Source organism: Amphiura filiformis, chromosome 12, assembly GCF_039555335.1.
Source record: "Amphiura filiformis chromosome 12, Afil_fr2py, whole genome shotgun sequence".
In the NCBI taxonomy this organism is placed as follows: Eukaryota; Metazoa; Echinodermata; class Ophiuroidea; order Amphilepidida; family Amphiuridae; genus Amphiura; species Amphiura filiformis.
This window is the reverse complement of record NC_092639.1, coordinates 25,763,249-25,782,650: the sequence shown is the minus strand read 5'-3', so window position 1 is coordinate 25,782,650 and position 19,402 is coordinate 25,763,249. Positions and strand designations below refer to the sequence as shown.

Here is a 19,402-nt window from a genome sequence, read left to right as displayed (position 1 = left end):
ATTGCTAATTGAACAATTTAAGCGGGAACGCTTGCTGGCGCTCATCACTTCTCAGTGAGGATGCTGCGTAAGGCACTATCACAAATGCACTTTACTTTCGCGAAAATTTTCATTCGCGAATACACCTGAGGATGCTGTATGCGTAAGACACTATCAGAAATGCACTTTACTAACGCGAAAATTTTCATTCGCGAATACACCAGAGAGCCTCTTCAGCGGTAGATAATTTTTGTGATTTAAATCACGCAGTAAGTCATGTCACAATATGGTTATTCACACACGCCACTGGAATATGATGTTTAAGACCCATTCAGTGATCCCAGCGAAAGTGTAAACAAATTAAAATTGTTCATAAATTGCTTAAAAGTGAAGGATAAGTCTTTCTAATTGTCATTTGGTATTTTTGAAATGAACAATTTGGCAAAAAACGAAGAAAACAGCAGTATTGACGAAGTTGAAGCCCATTCAAATACATATGTATATCTAAATTTTTATACTGTCAGTATATAAATTACAGATTCACGCAAATGCCTTATCTTTCAGCTGAACCACTAGCAGGCTATATGTTAGCACATCTATGGCAAATGACAAAGGTACCAAAATCTGAATTTTGATGCTTTTTACGATCGTCCAGATGACCAATTCACGGAATATTTCAAAGTGGAACGAAATTTAAGTGATCGCGAAATCAAAATATTAACAGACACAAATGAAAGTCATAAGGGGATATCTGAAGTCGTATATGACATGACGTATCGGATCTGAGTCACATAGGTTTCTTAAGGTGATTGTGAAGGCTATTTGTCTCAAGTATTAAAGATACGTTCGCTTACGTTATTGTTATTTTCTCAAAATATTTAGTATTACTAGCGGTCACCCGTCTTTCGCGGTCCGTCTTTCGCGGTCACCGTCTTTTGCGGTACTGATATTATATATATATATATATTTTATAAATGTTCTGGTCAGGTGCTTTAACTTAATTTGACACCATTTAACGTAAACAAAAACAAAATTTGATGTTTTATTGGGGTGCGGACAACCTTGCACCTCACCTCGCAAAAGTCCGTTTTCAAAAATAATGTAAACTGTAAAAGTTTTTAGCCTTATCAATTCGCCAAACTCAGTAATTTATTATAGATTATAAGAGTAAATAACACACCATCCATACGAAAACACACATATGGCTCTAGGTATTACATCCATGTAAGTCTCCATAGAGTTATCCCATCATGATCAAGACGGATTAATCATATACATCTTACGGAATAAAACTGTATATTCTCTAAATGAAGTCTTAACAATAGGCTAATTTGGTGTATAGGCTTACATGTTACATAGACGTTGCTCTAACAGTTCTAAACGTCTTTGATTTTTGAGAACTGGGCAGTAGCGTAGCCAGCGGGGGGCAGGGGGGGCAGAGTGCCACCCCTGACAAAAAAATGAAAGAAAAAGTGCCAAAAAAAAAAAAAATGAAAGAGAAAATCAGGAGGGCAGAGGAAAAGAAAAAGGGCAAGGAGCCCCTTTTCTAGCAAAATTCAGGGCCAAAATAGTGTAAAATACAAATTTTTCCGCGCTACGCGCGCACATTGTAACAATAAAGCCCTTTTTTAGCCGGATAATGGCCGAAAATAGTGTAAAATACCATTTTTTTCGCCCTACGCGCGCACATCATCCCAATAAGGCCCTTTTCGGGAAGCTCGAAGACATACAGTGTCTATGTATTGTATGATGCAACTGCAATTTTTTTCGTCTGTGCCCCCAAAATTTTATTTTGCCCCCCCTGACCAAGAAAGCTGGCTACGCCCCTGGAACTGGGTCAATCAAATTAAAACCTGTACCATCTTGGCATCAGTATATTGCACACATTTACTGATTAACAGCTCTATAGGCTGTATTCTACTCTGCTCTCCCAAGAATAAACGAAGTATGGCCTACCTGCTTTGTTAAAGGGGTATTACGTGATTCTAGCGGCAATTCTTTTGAACGTGGTTCAAAAGATATCAATGAAAAAAGCTCAGTTGATTTTAGTTAATTGAATCGGATATTGAATTTGCGCGTTATGCAATTTCTGTCCGTCGTTGCAGACTGAATCCGCAAGACAGGGTATAAATAATAAAAACAAAGATTACTATAGTTCTAGATTTTTGACTGTATACAAATCTCAACTTTTAGTTGGAGTATAGGGCCTAAGTACACTGTTAAAATAAAAAATGTAAAAAAACAGCGTTTATCGCTGGCAGCTGGGATTCAAAATATGTCCCGCTGTTAAATCACGATGGGGTGTAAACATACAAAAATACCGAATAACTGTTAATTTACAGTAAAACCCTGTGAAAAATAAAACTACTGAAAAACTGTATTTTTACAGGCGGCTAATAAAACCGTAAAAAAACAGCGTTTATCGCTGGCAGCTGGGATTCACAATACGATTCGCTGTTAAATCACGATGGGGTGTAAATTATATAAAAATACTGAATAACTGTTAATTTACAGTAAAACTGTGAAAAATAAAACTACTGAACAACGGTATTTTTACAGGCGGCTAATAAAACTGTAAGAAAAAAACCCGTCCCGAACCGTTAAATAACAGTTGGCAATAAAATACAATAACCACAGGGTTACTGTTAATTTACAGTAAAACCTTGTTAAAAAAACAAAGCAGTAAGAAAACGGTTTTTGGGACTGTTAAATAACGGTGTTTGGGACTGTTAAATAACGGTACGAGGTGTTTTTCAGACTGTTAAATAACGGTGTTTGGGACTGTTAAATAACGGTGTTTGGGACTGTTAAATAACGGTAGGTGTTTTTGAGACTGTTAAATAACGGTGTTTGGGACTGTTAAATAACGGTAGGCGTTTTTGGGACTGTTAAATAACGGTGTTTGGGACTGTTAAATACTTGTCACTTACCTTAGGGTACCTACCGGGAATCGAACCGGGGACCTCTATGTCATTAGTCTGATGCTCTACCGACTGAGCTAACGGGGTTTCTATATTTGATGAAGTATTTTAAGTTAATATAAGCAATATTTTTATAACTAAACCTGCTAAAGTGCATCTTTTGAGGGATATTGATCAAATTTACTGTAAATATTGATAACATTATTATGCTATAAATATTAATTCTATTTATTACATTTATTAGGGTTATATTATTATTATTATTTTTAGGGCTACTAAGCATTGTCATTGTTATTATTATTATTATTATTATTATTATTATTAGTAGTAGTAGTAGTAGTAGTAGTAGTAGTAGTATTAGTATTATTATTATTATTAATATTATTATTATTAATTAGTGTTATTATTATTGTTATCATTTAATAGGCCTATTAGTATTGTTTTTATTATTTATTATTATTATTTTTTTAATTTATAATAATTATTATTACTATTATTAGTTTATCTACTGGGCTATTATAGTCTTTATTTCATGTCACATGTCGGCATTCCGACCGCCATATTAAGGTTGGTCCAACTTAACATGAAAATCTTCGTAAAATTACAAACAGAAGCACTTATTATTACGAGAGATATACTACGGTCAACGTAAAATCACGATCTATTCTCAAATACGATGGTATTTTTACCGACAGAATTTTATTTTACTTTATTTTACATTTAAATTGTAATTATACCGCATCAAAAAAACCCGTTCGGTTTGTTTAATTAACCCTGTCGGCTGTTGTTTGACACCAAACTTACTATAAAGTTACGATTTCACTTAATAAAATTACATGCATTTTTAACAGTTACGGTATTCTTCGTAAAATTACCGCCCAAAATAGTATAAATAGTATCTTCTTTATCGTAACATGAAAATTTCTGTAAAGTTACAAACAGAAGCACTTATTATTACGAGAGATACACTACGGTCAACGTAAAATCACGATCTATTCTCAAATACGATGGTAATTTTACCGACATTTTTTTTTTACTTTGTTTTACATTTAAATTGTAATTATACCGCATATATCACTGCAAAAAAAAACACGTTCGGCTTGTTTAATTAATCCTGTCGGCTGTTGTTTGACACCAAACTTACTATAAAGTTACGATTTCAGTAATAGTAAAATTACATGCATTTTTACCGGGCATTTTTAACAGTTACGGTATTCTTCGTAAAATTACCGCCCAAAAATAGTATAGTATCTTCTTTATCCTAACATGAAAATCTCTGTAAAATTACAAATAGAAGCACTTATTATTACGAGAGATATACTACGGTCAACGTAAAATCCTGATCTATTCTCAAATACGATGGTATTTTTACCGACATATTTTTTTTACTTTGTTTTACATTTAAATTATAATTATACCGCATATATCACTGCAAAACAAAACGTTCGGTTTGTTTAATTAATCCTGTCGGCTGTTTTTTGACACCAAACTTACTGTAAAGTTACGATTTCACTTAGTAAAATTACATGCATTTTAAACAGTTACGGTATTCTTCGTAAAATTATCGCCCAAAAATAGTATAAATAGTATCTTCTTTATCGTAACATGAAAATTTCTGTAAAATTACAAACAGAAGCACTTATTATTACGAGAGATACACTACGGTCAACGTAAAATCACGATCTATTCTCAAATACGATGGTAATTTTACCGACATATTTTTTTTTACTTTGTTTTACATTTAAATTGTAATTATACCGCATATATCACTGCAAAAAAACAAAACAAAAAAAACAAAAAACGTTCGGCTTGTTTAATTAATCCTGTCGGCTGTTGTTTGACACCAAACTTACTATAAATTTACGATTTCAGTAATAGTAAAATTACAGGCATTTTTACCGGGCATTTTTAAAAGTTACGGTATTCTTCGTAAAATTACCGCCCAAAAAATTATAGTATCTTCTTTATCCTAACATGAAAATCTCTGTAAAATTACAAATAGAAGCACTTATTATTACGAGAAATATACTACGGTCAACGTAAAATCACGATCTATTCTCAAATACGATGGTATTTTTACCCACACATTTTTTTTTACTTTGTTTTACATTTAAATTATGATTATACCGCATATATCACTGCCAAAAAAACGTTCGGTTTGTTTAATTAATCCTGTCGGCTGTTTTTTGACACCAAACTTACTGTAAAGTTACGATTTCACTTAGTAATATTACATGCATTTTTAACAGTTACGGTATTCTTCGTAAAATTACCGCCCAAAAATAGTATAAATAGTATCTTCTTTATCCTAACATGAAAATCTCTGTAAAATTACAAATAGAAGCACTTATTATTACGAGAGATATACTACGGTCAACGTAGAATCACGATCTATTCTCAAATACGATGGTATTTTTACCGACATATTTTTTTTTACATTTAAATTGTAATTATACCGCATATATCACTGCAAAAAACGTTCGGTTTGTTTAATTAATCCTGTCGGCTGTTTTTTGACACCAAACTTACTGTAAAGTTACGATTTCACTTGGTAATATTACATGCATTTTTAACAGTGTAGAAGGGAGGTGGAGGATAAGACCACATGTGGATCATGAAGTTCCTTTCACTCTCTCCATGATCCATGCACGCGGGTGTCGACAGCAGACGACAATATTCATTTTTTTTTAATTTAAAAATTTCAGACTTGTACATTTTCATGACCATATTTGGAATCAGCATGAAAAATGCTTTAAAATGAGTACAAACAAGCCCAATATTGGTTCAGAGGCTCTTGAGATCGCTCTTGATGGTACTTTTTTAACTTTAATTTGGCAGCACCGCAACAAACTTATTCACAATATTTACCTGCTATGCTGTTGTTTGCTTGAAAATTCACTTTGTAGGCACACGCGTCAAGCTAAAAGGCAGTATACATGTTGTAATACATTTGCAGATATTGCACTTTTACTTGGAAAGGGCAGCACTATACAGTGCTCTGATATAACTCTCCGGATATTAACCATATTACAATTTTAATCAAAATCATTCCGATTTGAAAAACTGTAGAAAACCATTGAAAATTGGGGGTACGTGCATCGATACCTTATACACGCTCACGTAACGTATATACTATTGTATTAGTTTCATGTGATCCGAATGATTTGATTAAGGCATCTGCCTGTAATGCAATCAACATGATTTTCCCTTACCATAGATTTTAATTGATATGTGGATAAAGGAAGAAGCAGCTGCAATGAGATAGGGGTTGATATTGGTCTGACTTAGTACCGGAATATAGAATTCATCTTTCAAAACTGAGAAAAAAATCACGCCCAAAGTGTTTGACTCTCCGGATAGAGATTTTGCGTAACTTTGAACTTGGACACTTCTTGAGATTTTAACACCTTATAATGAAATTAATTGACCAACCAATGCTATTTTTGTGTTATGTCAATAAAAATAAAATTTATTCATATGTGCGTCTGATTAGGAAAGCAGAAACTCTGCAAAAACGTTATGTAGAAGCAAACGCGCGAATAATATAGTGGTACCATTTTCTGAAAAAACACTATTAAATTGTAAAACAAACACGCGAGTACTGACGTCTTACCACTTTCTGGAATGTACAGAAAATGTGCGAGTAATGCTGTCTTAGCACTTTCTGGAATACCACTAATGTAAAGCAAATGCGCGAGTAATGCTGTCTTACCACTTTCTAGAATACCACTAATGTAAAGCAAATGCGCGAGTAATGCTGTCTTACCAATTTCTGGAATATCACTAATGTAAAGCAATTGCAAGCAAGACATGCTGTCTTACCAATTTCGGGAATTCCACTAATGTAAAGCAAATGTGCGAGTAATGCTGTCTTACCAATTTCTAGAATGCCACAAATGTAAAACAAATGTGCGAGTAATGCTGTCTTACCACTTTCTGAAATACCACTATTGTAAAGCAAATGCGCGAGTAATGCTGTCTTACCACTTTCTGGAATACCACTATTGTAAAGCAAATGTGCGAGTAATGCTGTCTTACCACTTTCTGGAATACCACTAATGTAAAGCAAATGCGCGAGTAATGCTGTCTTACCACTTTCTGGAATACCACTAATGTAAAGCAAATGTACGAGTAATGCTGTCTTACCACTTTCTGAAATACCACTATTGTAAAGCAAATGTACGAGTAATGCTGTCTTACCACTTTCTGGAATACCACTAATGTAAAGCAAATGCGCGAGTAATGCTGTCTTACCACTTTCTGAAATACCACTATTGTAAAGCAAATGCGCGAGTAATGCTGTCTTACCACTTTCTGGAATACCACTAATGTAAAGCAAATGTGCGAGTAATGCTGTCTTACCACTTTCTGGAATACCACTAATGTAAAGCAAATGCGCGAGTAATGCTGTCTTACCACTTTCTGGAATACCACTATTGTAAAGCAAATGCGCGAGTAATGCTGTCTTACCACTTTCTGGATTACCACTAATGTAAAGCAATTGCAAGCAAGACATGCTGTCTTACCAATTTCGGGAATTCCACTAATGTAAAGCAAATGTGCGAGCAATGTTGTCTTACCACTTTCTGGATTACCACTAATGTAAAGCAAATGCGCGAGTAATGCTGTCTCACCACTTTCTGGAATACCACTATTGTAAAGCAAATGCGCGAGCAATGCTGTCTCACCACTTTCTGGAATGCCACTAATGTAAAGCAAATGCGTGAGTAATGCTGTCTCACCACTTTCTGGAATACCACAAATGTAAACCAAATGTACGAGTAATGCTGTCTTACCACTTTCTGGAATACCACAAATGTAAACCAAATGTACGAGTAATGCTGTCTTACCACTTTCTGGAATACCACTATTGTAAAGCAAATGCGCGAGTAATGCTGTCTTACCACTTTCTGGAATACCACTAATGTAAAGCAAATGCGCGAGTAATGCTGTCTTACCACTTTCTGGAATACCACTAATGTAAAGCAAATGCGCGAGTAATGCTGTCTTACCACTTTCTGAAATACCACTATTGTAAAGCAAATGCGCGAGTAATGCTGTCTTACCACTTTCTGGAATACCACTAATGTAAAGCAAATGTGCGAGTAATGCTGTCTTACCACTTTCTGGAATACCACTAATGTAAAGCAAATGCGCGAGTAATGCTGTCTTACCACTTTCTGGAATACCACTATTGTAAAGCAAATGCGCGAGTAATGCTGTCTTACCACTTTCTGGATTACCACTAATGTAAAGCAATTGCAAGCAAGACATGCTGTCTTACCAATTTCTGGAATTCCACTAATGTAAAGCAAATGTGCGAGCAATGTTGTCTTACCACTTTCTGGATTACCACTAATGTAAAGCAAATGCGCGAGTAATGCTGTCTCACCACTTTCTGAATACCACTATTGTAAAGCAAATGCGCGAGCAATGCTGTCTCACCACTTTCTGGAATGCCACTAATGTAAAGCAAATGCGTGAGTAATGCTGTCTCACCACTTTCTGGAATACCACAAATGTAAACCAAATGTACGAGTAATGCTGTCTTACCACTTTCTGGAATACCACAAATGTAAACCAAATGTACGAGTAATGCTGTCTTACCACTTTCTGAATACCACTATTGTAAAGCAAATGCGCGAGCAATGCTGTCTTACCACTTTCTGGAATACCACTAATGTAAAGCAAATGCGCGAGTAATGCTGTCTCACCACTTTCTGGAATACCACTAATGTAAAGCAAATGTACGAGTAATGCTGTCTTACCACTTTCTGGAATACCACTATTGTAAAGCAAATGCGCAAGTAATGCTGTCTTACCACTTTCAGGAATACCACTAATGTACAGCAAATGTACGAGTAATGCTATCTTACCACTTTCTGGAATACCACTAATGTAAAATAAATGTGCGAATAATGCTGTCTTACCACTTTCTGGAATACCACTAATGTAAAGCAAATGCGCGAGTAATGCTGTCTTACCACTTTCTGGAATACCACAAATGTAAAGCAAATGCGCAAGTAATGCTGTCTTACCACTTTCTGGAATACCACTAATGTAAAGCAAATGTGCGAGTAATGCTGTCTTACCACTTTCTGGAATACCACTAATGTAAAGCAAATGCGCAAGTAATGCTGTCTTACCACTTTCAGGAATACCACTAATGTACAGCAAATGCGCGAGTAATGCTGTCTTAACCACTTTCTGGAATACCACTAATGTAAAGCAAATGCGTGAGTAATGCTGTCTAACCACTTTCTGGAATACCACAAATGTAAAGCTAATGCGCAAGTAATGCTGTCTAACCACTTTCTGGAATACCACTAATGTAAAACAAATACACAAGTAATGCTGTCTTACCACTTTCTGGAATACCACTAATGTAAAGCAAATGTGCGAGTAATGCTGTCTTATCACTTTCTGAAATACCACTAATGTAAAGCAAATGTGCGAGTAATGCTGTCTTACCACTTTCTGAAATACAACTAATGTAAAACAAATGTGCGAGTAATGCTGTCTTACCACTTTCTGGAATACCACTAATGTAAAGCAAATGTGCGAGTAATGCTGTCTTACCACTTTCTGGAATACCACGAATGTAAAGCAAATGTGCGAGTAATGTTGTCTTATCACTTTCTGAAATACCACTAATGTAAAGCAAATGTGCGAGTAATGCTGTCTTACCACTTTCTGGAATACCACTATTGTAAAGCAAATGCGCGAGTAATGCTGTCTTACCACTTTCTGAAATACAACTAATGTAAAACAAATGTGCGAGTAATGCTGTCTAACCACTTTCTGGAATACCACTAATGTAAAGCAAATGTGCGAGTAATGCTGTCTTACCACTTTCTGGAATACCACGAATGTAAAGCAAATGCGCGAGTAATGCTGTCTTACCACTTTCTGGAATACCACTAATGTAAAGCAAATGTGCGAGTAATGTTGTCTTACCAATTTCTGAAATACCACTAATGTAAAGAAAATGCGCGAGTAATGCTGTCTTACCACTTTCTAGAATACCACTAATGTAACGCAAATGTGCGAGTAATGTTGTCTTACCACTTTCTGGAATACCACTAATGTAAAGAAAATGCGCGAGTAATGCTGTCTTACCACTTTCTGAAATACCACTAATGTAACGCAAATGTGCGAGTAATGCTGTCTTACCACTTTCTGGAATACCAAAAATGTAAAACAAATGCGCAAGAAATGCTGTCTTACCACTTTCGGGAATACCACTAATGTAAAGGCTAAAGCAAATGTACGAGAAATGCTGTCTTACCACTACCACTTATGTAAAGCTAATGCGCGAGTAGTGCTGTCTTACCACTTTCTGGAACACCACTAATATGTAAAGCAAATGTGCGAGTAATGCTGTCTTACCACTTTCGGGAATACCACTAATGTAAAGGCTAAAGCAAATGTACGAGAAATGCTGTCTTACCACTACCACTTATGTAAAGCTAATGCGCGAGTAGTGCTGTCTTACCACTTTCTGGAAGACCACTAATGTAAAGCAAATGCGCGAGTAATGCTGTCTTACCACTTTCAGGAATACCACTAATGTAAAACAAATGCGCAAGAAATGCTGTCTTACCACTTTCTGCAATACCACTAAAAAGCAAATGCGCGAGTAATGCTGTCTTACCACTTTCTGGAATACCAGTAATGTAAGCAAATATGCGAGTAATGCTGTCTTACCACTTTCTGCAATACCACTAATGTAAAGCAAATGTACGACTTATTCTGTCTTATTACTATTTGGAATGCCACAAAGTATACATTTTATATACCGCCTCATTTGTTTTTCAACTATTCAATTAACCCCACAAGAATCTAGACGCGCAAACCAACATACATACGTGAACACTTACCCAACCACACCGCTCACATTAAGAGGCCCAAGCCCACCCTTACCACCAATACCCACGTACACACCCACAGATGCACGCAGTCTCCATAGGTGTACGGTATGAGCCCTGTGTCCTTAAGGGAACTGGAATGAGCGTTTTGAGCGTTTCGACAGTATTTTTTGTGGGACATAAGAGCACATCAGACATATCGAATTGCATTCTGAATACGGAGAATGTCTTTCTGATATCAAATAATTTTCATTTTATGAAATTTACGATATAATACAAATTTTATGACAAATTAATACAATTTGATATTTTTCACATTTTTGATATATAACAGTCCTCGAATTAAATTTTATAAATTTAATGATATATTCTTAAAGTGTATGTAGCTGGGAGGAAAAGCTGACGATCAATTGAAAATTTTGACCTTTCATATTGAAGATATGGATTTTTTTCCCAAAAAGACCTTTTTTTGTGTGTTTTGGGGAAAAAAATCCATATTTTCAAAACGAAAGGTCAAAATTTTCAATTGATCGTCGGCTTTTCATCCCACCTACATACACCTAATATAAATCATCAGATTTATAAAGTTTACTTCAAGTACTGTTAAATATCAAAAATATCAATTTTTAATGATTTGCCATAAAATGTGTATTAAATTGCAAATAACAAAAAACCAAATTATTTGATATCAGAAGGACATTCTTCGTATTCAGAATGCAATTCGATATGTCTGATGTGCTCTTATGCCCCACAATAAATACTGTCCAAACGTTCATACCCCTTCCATTAAATTCGTCCTTTTTGTGTGTCATTTAATAAATCAATCTCCGATCCCGTCTCCGATACTCCAACACGTCTTATGACATTTCGCAACATTAATCCGTAGTTACTGTACTTTACCCACACACTCTATGCATCAGGTCTATGAGGTGTGAAAAGTAATTACAGGGTTGGATCATGCTTTCACATTACAATGTCCAAATTTGATATACAGGCCTGGCAGTTGTTAAAACTCTAGGTAAACTATATTAAAAAACAGAAATTCCTAATAAAGATCACCGGCTTGGTGTGATTTTGCATCAGTATTAAATTGAGATGGTAATTACAATGGGAAGTTGAAATTTAGTACTCTGAAGTGCAACATTTCATGTAGACGATATTGAATATTCAGTAACGTGTACGAGAGTTTACTCCGTGATAATTGTGGTGATCGAGCTGTTTCCGTGTATATCTCTGTTCATCTACTCATCAGGGGTGTGATTCAAAGCTTCTGACATATCCTGCAAATAGTAAAAAAATCCTGTAAAACAGCGTGAAATTGGGCTAAAATACCCCCAAAACGGGCTGAAAATCAATAAAATAGCGTGTATTTTGGCCACAAAAAAATCCTGAAATCAGGAAAAATCCTGAAGAATCACGCCCCTGACTTATAGAAAGTGGAATAATCTTCCCGAGTTCAGCAAAGTAGTTTAAAAACTATTCAAATGTTTTAGAACACACCCAGACACTCAGTTCTGAATATGTTTTTACCTGGGTAATTTTGTGTTAGTACAAGTAGAATATTTTGAAATGATTGTTGTAATTGCACTATGATATTGAGCACCGTAATATGCTATTCAGCGGGTTCCTGTGCTTCCTGAATCTTTTTGGGATTGTAAAGTATCAAGTGAGAGTATATGCCCTAGCTGCAATGTGATGTGTCATGGTGCATGCTGTTTGCGTGTCATTTAATTTAATCTATCTCTGAAACTCCAAACACGTCTCATGACGTTTCGCAACATTAATCCCTAGTTACCATACTCTACACACACTCTCGGCATCAGATTATACTATTCCGGGTTCCTTGAATCGTCTCGGTGATCATATACCCTGCAATGTGATGTGCCCTGTTAAATGTTGCATACTTAACTTGCTTATAAACAAAGCCAAAAAAGAAACTTAAAATCCCGTCCATCAAAATGAACCAAAATTACACACAGGATTACTTCAATACTCTACTCTAAACAAATGTCAGTAACCAAGCAGTTGTCCAAGAGAAAGTGGAATAGTGTGGAACAAGACCTGTTTCTTAAAGAAAGTGTGTGGAAAGCGGAAAGCAGCACCGTTTTGTAAATTATCATCTGTTCAACGATTTTCACAGATTTCTTGTACTAGGTGCCAATTATTGGGCTGTGAATGTGGTCCAGGAAGCTGTTCCATATATCAGTGCATTTTTGCTGTTGTGTCAGTTGGACAACCCTTGGTTACTGATATGTGCTTAGAGTATTGAGGCAATTATGTGTGTAATTTGGATAATTTTGATGGACAGGATTTTAAGATATGACCTTGTGAAAAATTATAAGTTTCTTTTTTGGCTTAGTGTATAATAATTTATCTTTCTACTCTATACCATACCATCACCAACACTCAAATGAAATAAAACACCTCCTAAGTACTAAATTAATACCAAAAAACAGTTATATAAGGTGTCTAAGTATAACAATACATAATCAATTTGTGGAGTAATAACTATACTTTACTTTTTCTTTTATTTCATTTCAGCGTTTGCAGACGATGGAATCGTATGGCTAAAGATGGCCGATTCTGGCTTTGTATCGATATTGCTGGTCCCTTGCTGCGTGTCATGCTCCCGACAGAATCCCACACACCCCGACACATCAACATCCAAGAACTCTCACGAGTGGAAGAAGAGACTCTTTGGTATCTCAACGTATACGCATGTGAAGCGACAAGAGAGATACGTCTGTATTTAGCGAGCGATAGAATACTTAGGCTACTACGCAATCGTTGCCCAAATCTGGATACTCTTGGAATCAAACATTATGAAAACATCAAACTTCGGATTATAAGTAAACAGTTAAAGAAACTACATCTTGAGAGAGGTATAGTGAAGCGTTGGGACAACGGTATTATGTGGACTTACTTTCATAAAAAGAGTCATGCGTTACAACGCGCGATCGAGTCATTTGACTTTGCTTCCATTCCTCTCCCAAATTTACAGGATTTATCTTTAGGTTGGGCCTTCTTGGACGGTAAAGTATTCAGAGGACTATGTATGACCACTTGTGGAATTAAGCGCCTTACTCTTTCAGGTTGCCGGTTCGAATCCAGCCTAGCGTTAAGAGACACCTTTGGGATCGTAGCAACTGCTTTTCCGAATCTAGAAATACTACACGTCGATCGTTCGTCGTGTTCTACTCAGTTCGAAATGGACAGATTTTTTGAGTTGTTAAGCGAGAGGACAAACTTGAAATGTCTACAACTTCGTACTCAAAATGGTACGCTTTCTTTCAGCCCTCAAAGTTTCGAAATTTTGAGTCTTGGATTGGGTAATTCCCTCTTTAGTTTTGGATTAACGGGAACTGATGAAGTGGATGACGTTGTAACGTGTCTTATCGCAAGAAATTTCCATAAATTGAAAGATCTTGATTTATCTGGATGCACTAGCATATCGGACGAAGGAATTTTGTCTTTAACGGGTCATTCTAGTCTAGAGGTTATCGATATCTCAGGGTGTTGCAGAGTTACGTACAACGCCATAGCACGGACTATAGAAACAATTCCACGAATTCGGAAACTAACTCTGACGAGTTTTCGAAGTCGGACTGATTTTGATTGGACAAAGTTCAATAAAACCAGGCTTCAGTTGGATCATTTAGAAATTTGTATCAAGCGTGAGTGGAGTGTGAAAAGTTTTTCGTGTCCTTATTGTGCAAGTGACGGGTTAAGACTTGATTATAGCACACCACTCTTGTAAACGCAATTGTTCAGGAATCCAAGTCTAAACTTAAGACTTTGTTTTGAGGTTTGATTCAGATGACGTAACTAGCGCTAGCAGTCAAGTTATGTCAGTAAAGCGTCAGACTGCAGTGCATTGGTGTGTGGTAACGCTAGTTTGAGCCCGGACCCTGTCCATGTATATGTTCTCGTGTGATAATTGAACGAACTTGAAAACTTTTCCTGGGCAAGCAAGTTGGCCCTAACCTGTTTATTGTCTTTATTGCCAGGGTACGCCAACTCAGGGAGCTAATTCCGGCTGCGATGGTTTAGTGTGTGCATAGGGTGTGCGCTCCTTAGCGACAAGTCCCTGATTGCTTTTTTATGGTATGTCTTGAGCCACTAAGATCTGTAATATGTGGTAAGGCACTATAGTCTATAGATCACTGCACGGTTTTTTTTACAATGAATTAAAATATATTACAAACATGGCAAAAGTACACGTTAAAATATGCATGTGCCGCTATTTTACGGAACTGTCCCGTATACTACTTAACTCTCTGTAAGAATGCAGATAATTATCCATATCTGACGGTAAGTTCCACCGTCTTACGGAAAGTATGTACGAAACAGTTCCGCCAAATTTGCTGTTGGAATGTACTGTAAAATACTACAATTACAGTACAGCTTACAGCAGATACTGGATATTTTGTAAATCATTAATGTTATTTGAGATTTTGACGTAATAAATGCTGTGTATATAGATCATTCCATGGTTGTACTTTAATTTGCCTTTGTTATCGTATAATTCAAGGTTACATTTATATCATGGTATAATTAATAACAAGGTATACAATGTACGTGCAGAAATAAAAGTCGAATATTTTTATTCCTGATATGTTACAGTGTTACAATACTGATGAGCTCTGATGAACCTCGTGTGATACCAAATCCTTATCAGCTCTTAAGGGGTACTACACCCCTCGATAAATTTGTGTCTATTTTTGCATTTTCTCAAAAACTAATAACACACTGGTAACAAAAGTTATGTATATATTATAGGGCAAGGAATCCAGTTACTACAATGGAATTTCAGTGACCCAAGACAAGCGGTTCGTTATTTATGATAAGAAATGAGGTACCGCTAGGATGTACCTCATTTCCTATCATATATACTGAACCGCTTGTCTTGAGTCACTGAAATTTCAGTGTAATAATTGGATTCCTTGCCCCAATAATATACATAACTTTTGTTACCAGTGTGTTATTATTTTTGAGAAAAATGCAAAAATAGTCTAAATTTACCACAGGGGTGTAGTACCCCTTAACAAAGTGAAGAGCACCAACGTGTGATAACTACCTGTTGTATTGCATTACATTGGTGTCTTAGGTGACGCATAAACGGGTGCATTAATGTCATTTAAAATAATACTTTCTCCTCTTTTTGTTTTACCTATTTGTATAATTAAAATTCAATATTTTTTATTACAAAAATGTGTTACTAATATGGCTACATTTATCTGTTAAGAACTGTACGTGCCTGAGTATATTTTAATTATGTCTTCTTATACAAAAATTAAATCGAAGGTTGAGAGCCAGAAAGCCTCAATTCACAATCACCTGCTCCCACAAAATGAGCATAAAGTCGCTTGGGCACTATATAGACGATACAGTCCTTTAATCATGACATTCAATAGAAAACAAAAGACATTGTGAAGGAAATATTGATATTTGAAGGGCAAAGCAAGGAGCCAACTTTATGCTCATGTTGTGAGAGCTGGTTATAGTGAGTTTTGGCTTTCTGGTTTTGAAAACTTGAAATATACAATTTTGAAAGTTGCAAAATGCACTTCAAAAGTATATTGTTTGAAGAATCACATTTGTACGCTCTACTCGATACGTTTGAAAGTGTGCATTATGCAGAAACAAATTGAAGCTGCGTAAGGACGCAGTTCTAAACCATTAGGCCTATGTGACCCAATCTGATCCACTCAGGCTAAAGTCGGAGATTTTGAACATTGAGTTACTACCAATACTAATTTGCAGTGCCTACACTTACTGATGTTGAATCACCATCTGAATACGTGGTTTCAAAGTTCCATTTTCTTATTTTTTATTGTTTTTTTCTCCTCTCTTTTTGCCAATATTTCAGTTTCATTATTACCGACTTTAGCCTGATTAGATCAGATCTGGTCACATGTTTCATTCGTAATGAGCTTGCTTTAGATTTTAAGGTACATAAATCTACAGTAATCCATAACTTGAGGTCAAACTGTGACCTATGATAGTTACAAGAGGATTATTGAACTACGCCATCGGTGAATGAGACTACTTCGACAGTACTCCATAACGTGATGTCAAACTGTGACCTATGATAGTTATAAGAGGATTATTGAACTACGCCATCGGTGAATGAGACTACTTCGGCTCTTAGTGTATTCTAAAAGTAGTTTATGTTGCGATGTCGGTTGTGCTTGTCGACATGCCTCCTCTCTGTACCTGCTTAACTCTGACCAGTGATTGAATTAAAGGCATAGAATAATTAAATCAACATTTCCCGATGGTTATATCAGGATCCATTAATAGCTACGACAAATCTAGTTTGGGTTGCGACCCTCATGATCTCATCCATGATATGTTATTATCAGTGCCTGACAAGCTTTTGGCTACTATAGCCTATAGCGTCTTGAAAATAGACACGTCTTTAAGGGTGTACTACACCCCTGTCCAATTTTGTGCCTATATTTGCATATATTTGCAAGTAAGATATGTATATTATAGGGGCAAGGACTACAACTATTGCACTGGAAATTTTATTTCGGCACAGACAGCAGTTGTGGAGTTGCAGTCAAAAATGAAGGAAACCCAGTATTTGATCAATAAATCAATAACTACTTGCCTTGAGCTGCTGAATTTTCAGAGCAATAGTTGTAGTCCTTGCCCCTACAACACGCATATCTTAATTGTCACCAATGCGCTATAATTTTTGAGAAAAATGCAAAAATAGGCACACAATTGGCCAGGGGTGTAGTACCCCCTTAAGACAACTTGCGAAATACATTAGAAACATGGACTGAAGACAAAAGCTATAAATTGTATAATGCTCAATTTAGACATGTCTTAATTCAGCAAGTCACGTATAATACAAAATCATGTGTCGGCTTTTACTTAGCCTACATCTTAGACGTGTCTGAGCATGGAGACATGTCTTTAACAATAGAAAACGTAACAAATAGGAACAATATGTGATGCGATCAAGCAAAATCAGTCGGAACTCGGAAATATTGATTTTGAGATATGGCCAAACAAAGGAAATATTTCCTTTTGTTTTCTCCTGTTTTGGAAACTTTTTAATTGCTCATTTCTTTGGAACTCCGTAGTTCAATTATTTCAATGTGGTTTCTGCAAAATGCAGCTTTGTAAATGTTTTTTACTATCCTATAATAAACTGAAAATTGAATATTTTCGAGTTCCGACTGATTTTGCTTGATCGCATCACATATGTCGATGGCTTGGCTGAAGATTAGCCTATAAGCTATTGCATTGTATGTTCGAATGCTCTTCCCTTTCCCCATCGTGTCTAATCTTATATAGTGGCTTACAGGCCGTTTCTGTACAGGTGAATGTGCACGAAAAGAATCTTCCGCACAACTATTTGGTGCGAACTAAATATCACAGTATACTCAGGTAATTCCATGTTTGTAATTCCATGTTTGTATATTGTTGAAACAATCTACTATTATCTGACCAACACCACTCCACTGATCACTGATGGTTGCCAGAGCCAAGACCCACCAACTCAAATGTCTTGGCCATATACTGGGTCACACAGACGATGAGCCTGTGAAATAATATGCCTTTTACATTCCACCACATGGGAAGAGGAAACCGGGACGGCCGTGCACAATGAACTTGCAGTATGTCCAGCACCTCTTGGGAGATACTGAAGGGATGCTGCAGCCTAGCCCAAGATCGCAACAGTTGGCGAAAGCTTGTAGTCGCCTACTCCGCAGCCGACTGATGATGATATTGTTAAAGATGTCTACATTGCATAAATAGTACTGCTATAAAGGCTCGATTTTTACAGTGATGGATATGTGATCACGTCATCACGTACGACTCGTATATCCGACGAATCAGTTTTCTTGAATTTTAGGTACAAAATGGTGCTATTTTACAAGATTGTTTAAGGGAAGGGGTATGAACGTTTGGACAGTATTTATTGTGGGACATGAGAGCACATCAGACATATCGAATTGCATTCTGAATACGAAGAATGTTCTTCTGATATCAAATAATTTTGATTTTTTGAAATTCGCAATGTAATACACATTTTATGGCAAATCATTAAAAATTGATATTTTTGAAAATTTAACAGTACTCGAAGTAAACTTTATAAATCTGATGATTTATACTTAAAGTGTATGTAGGTGGGATGAAAAGTCGACGATCAATTGAAAATTTTGACCTTTCGTATTGAAGATATGGATTTTTTTCCCAAAACACCAAAACAAATTAGGTCTTTTTGGGAAAAAAAATCCATATCTTCAATATGAAACGTTAAAATTTTCAATTGATCGTCGGCTTTTCCTCCCAGCTACATACACTTTAAGAATATATCATTAAATTTGTCAAATTTACTTCGAGGACGGTTAGGCCTATATATCAAAAATGTGAAAAATATTAACTTTTAATAATTTGTCATAAAATTTGTATTATACCGTGAATTTCAAAAAATGAAAATTATTTGACATCAGAAAGACATTCTTCGTATTCAGAATGCAATTCGATATGTCTGATGTGCTCTCATGTCCCACAAAAAATGCTGTCGAAACGCCCAAAACGCTCATTCCAGATCCCTTAAATAATTACCAATATTTTGAATTAAGGGCTGTTGGATTAGCACTTCATTAAGGC

At 35.9% G+C, this 19,402-nt stretch overlaps 1 protein-coding gene across 1 annotated transcript in view; it reads left to right on the top strand.

Moving 5' to 3' along the window:
- LOC140165982 (uncharacterized) overlaps positions 1-14,889 on the top strand; it is a 73,337-nt gene extending 58,448 nt beyond the window's left edge. The window contains exon 2 of the mRNA XM_072189342.1: positions 13,310-14,889. Within this exon, the coding sequence (XP_072045443.1) occupies positions 13,310-14,525 (1,216 nt within the window). The 3' untranslated portion in view covers positions 14,526-14,889. The remainder of the gene's footprint in view (positions 1-13,309) is intronic.
- The last annotated feature ends 4,513 nt before the right edge of the window (positions 14,890-19,402 follow it).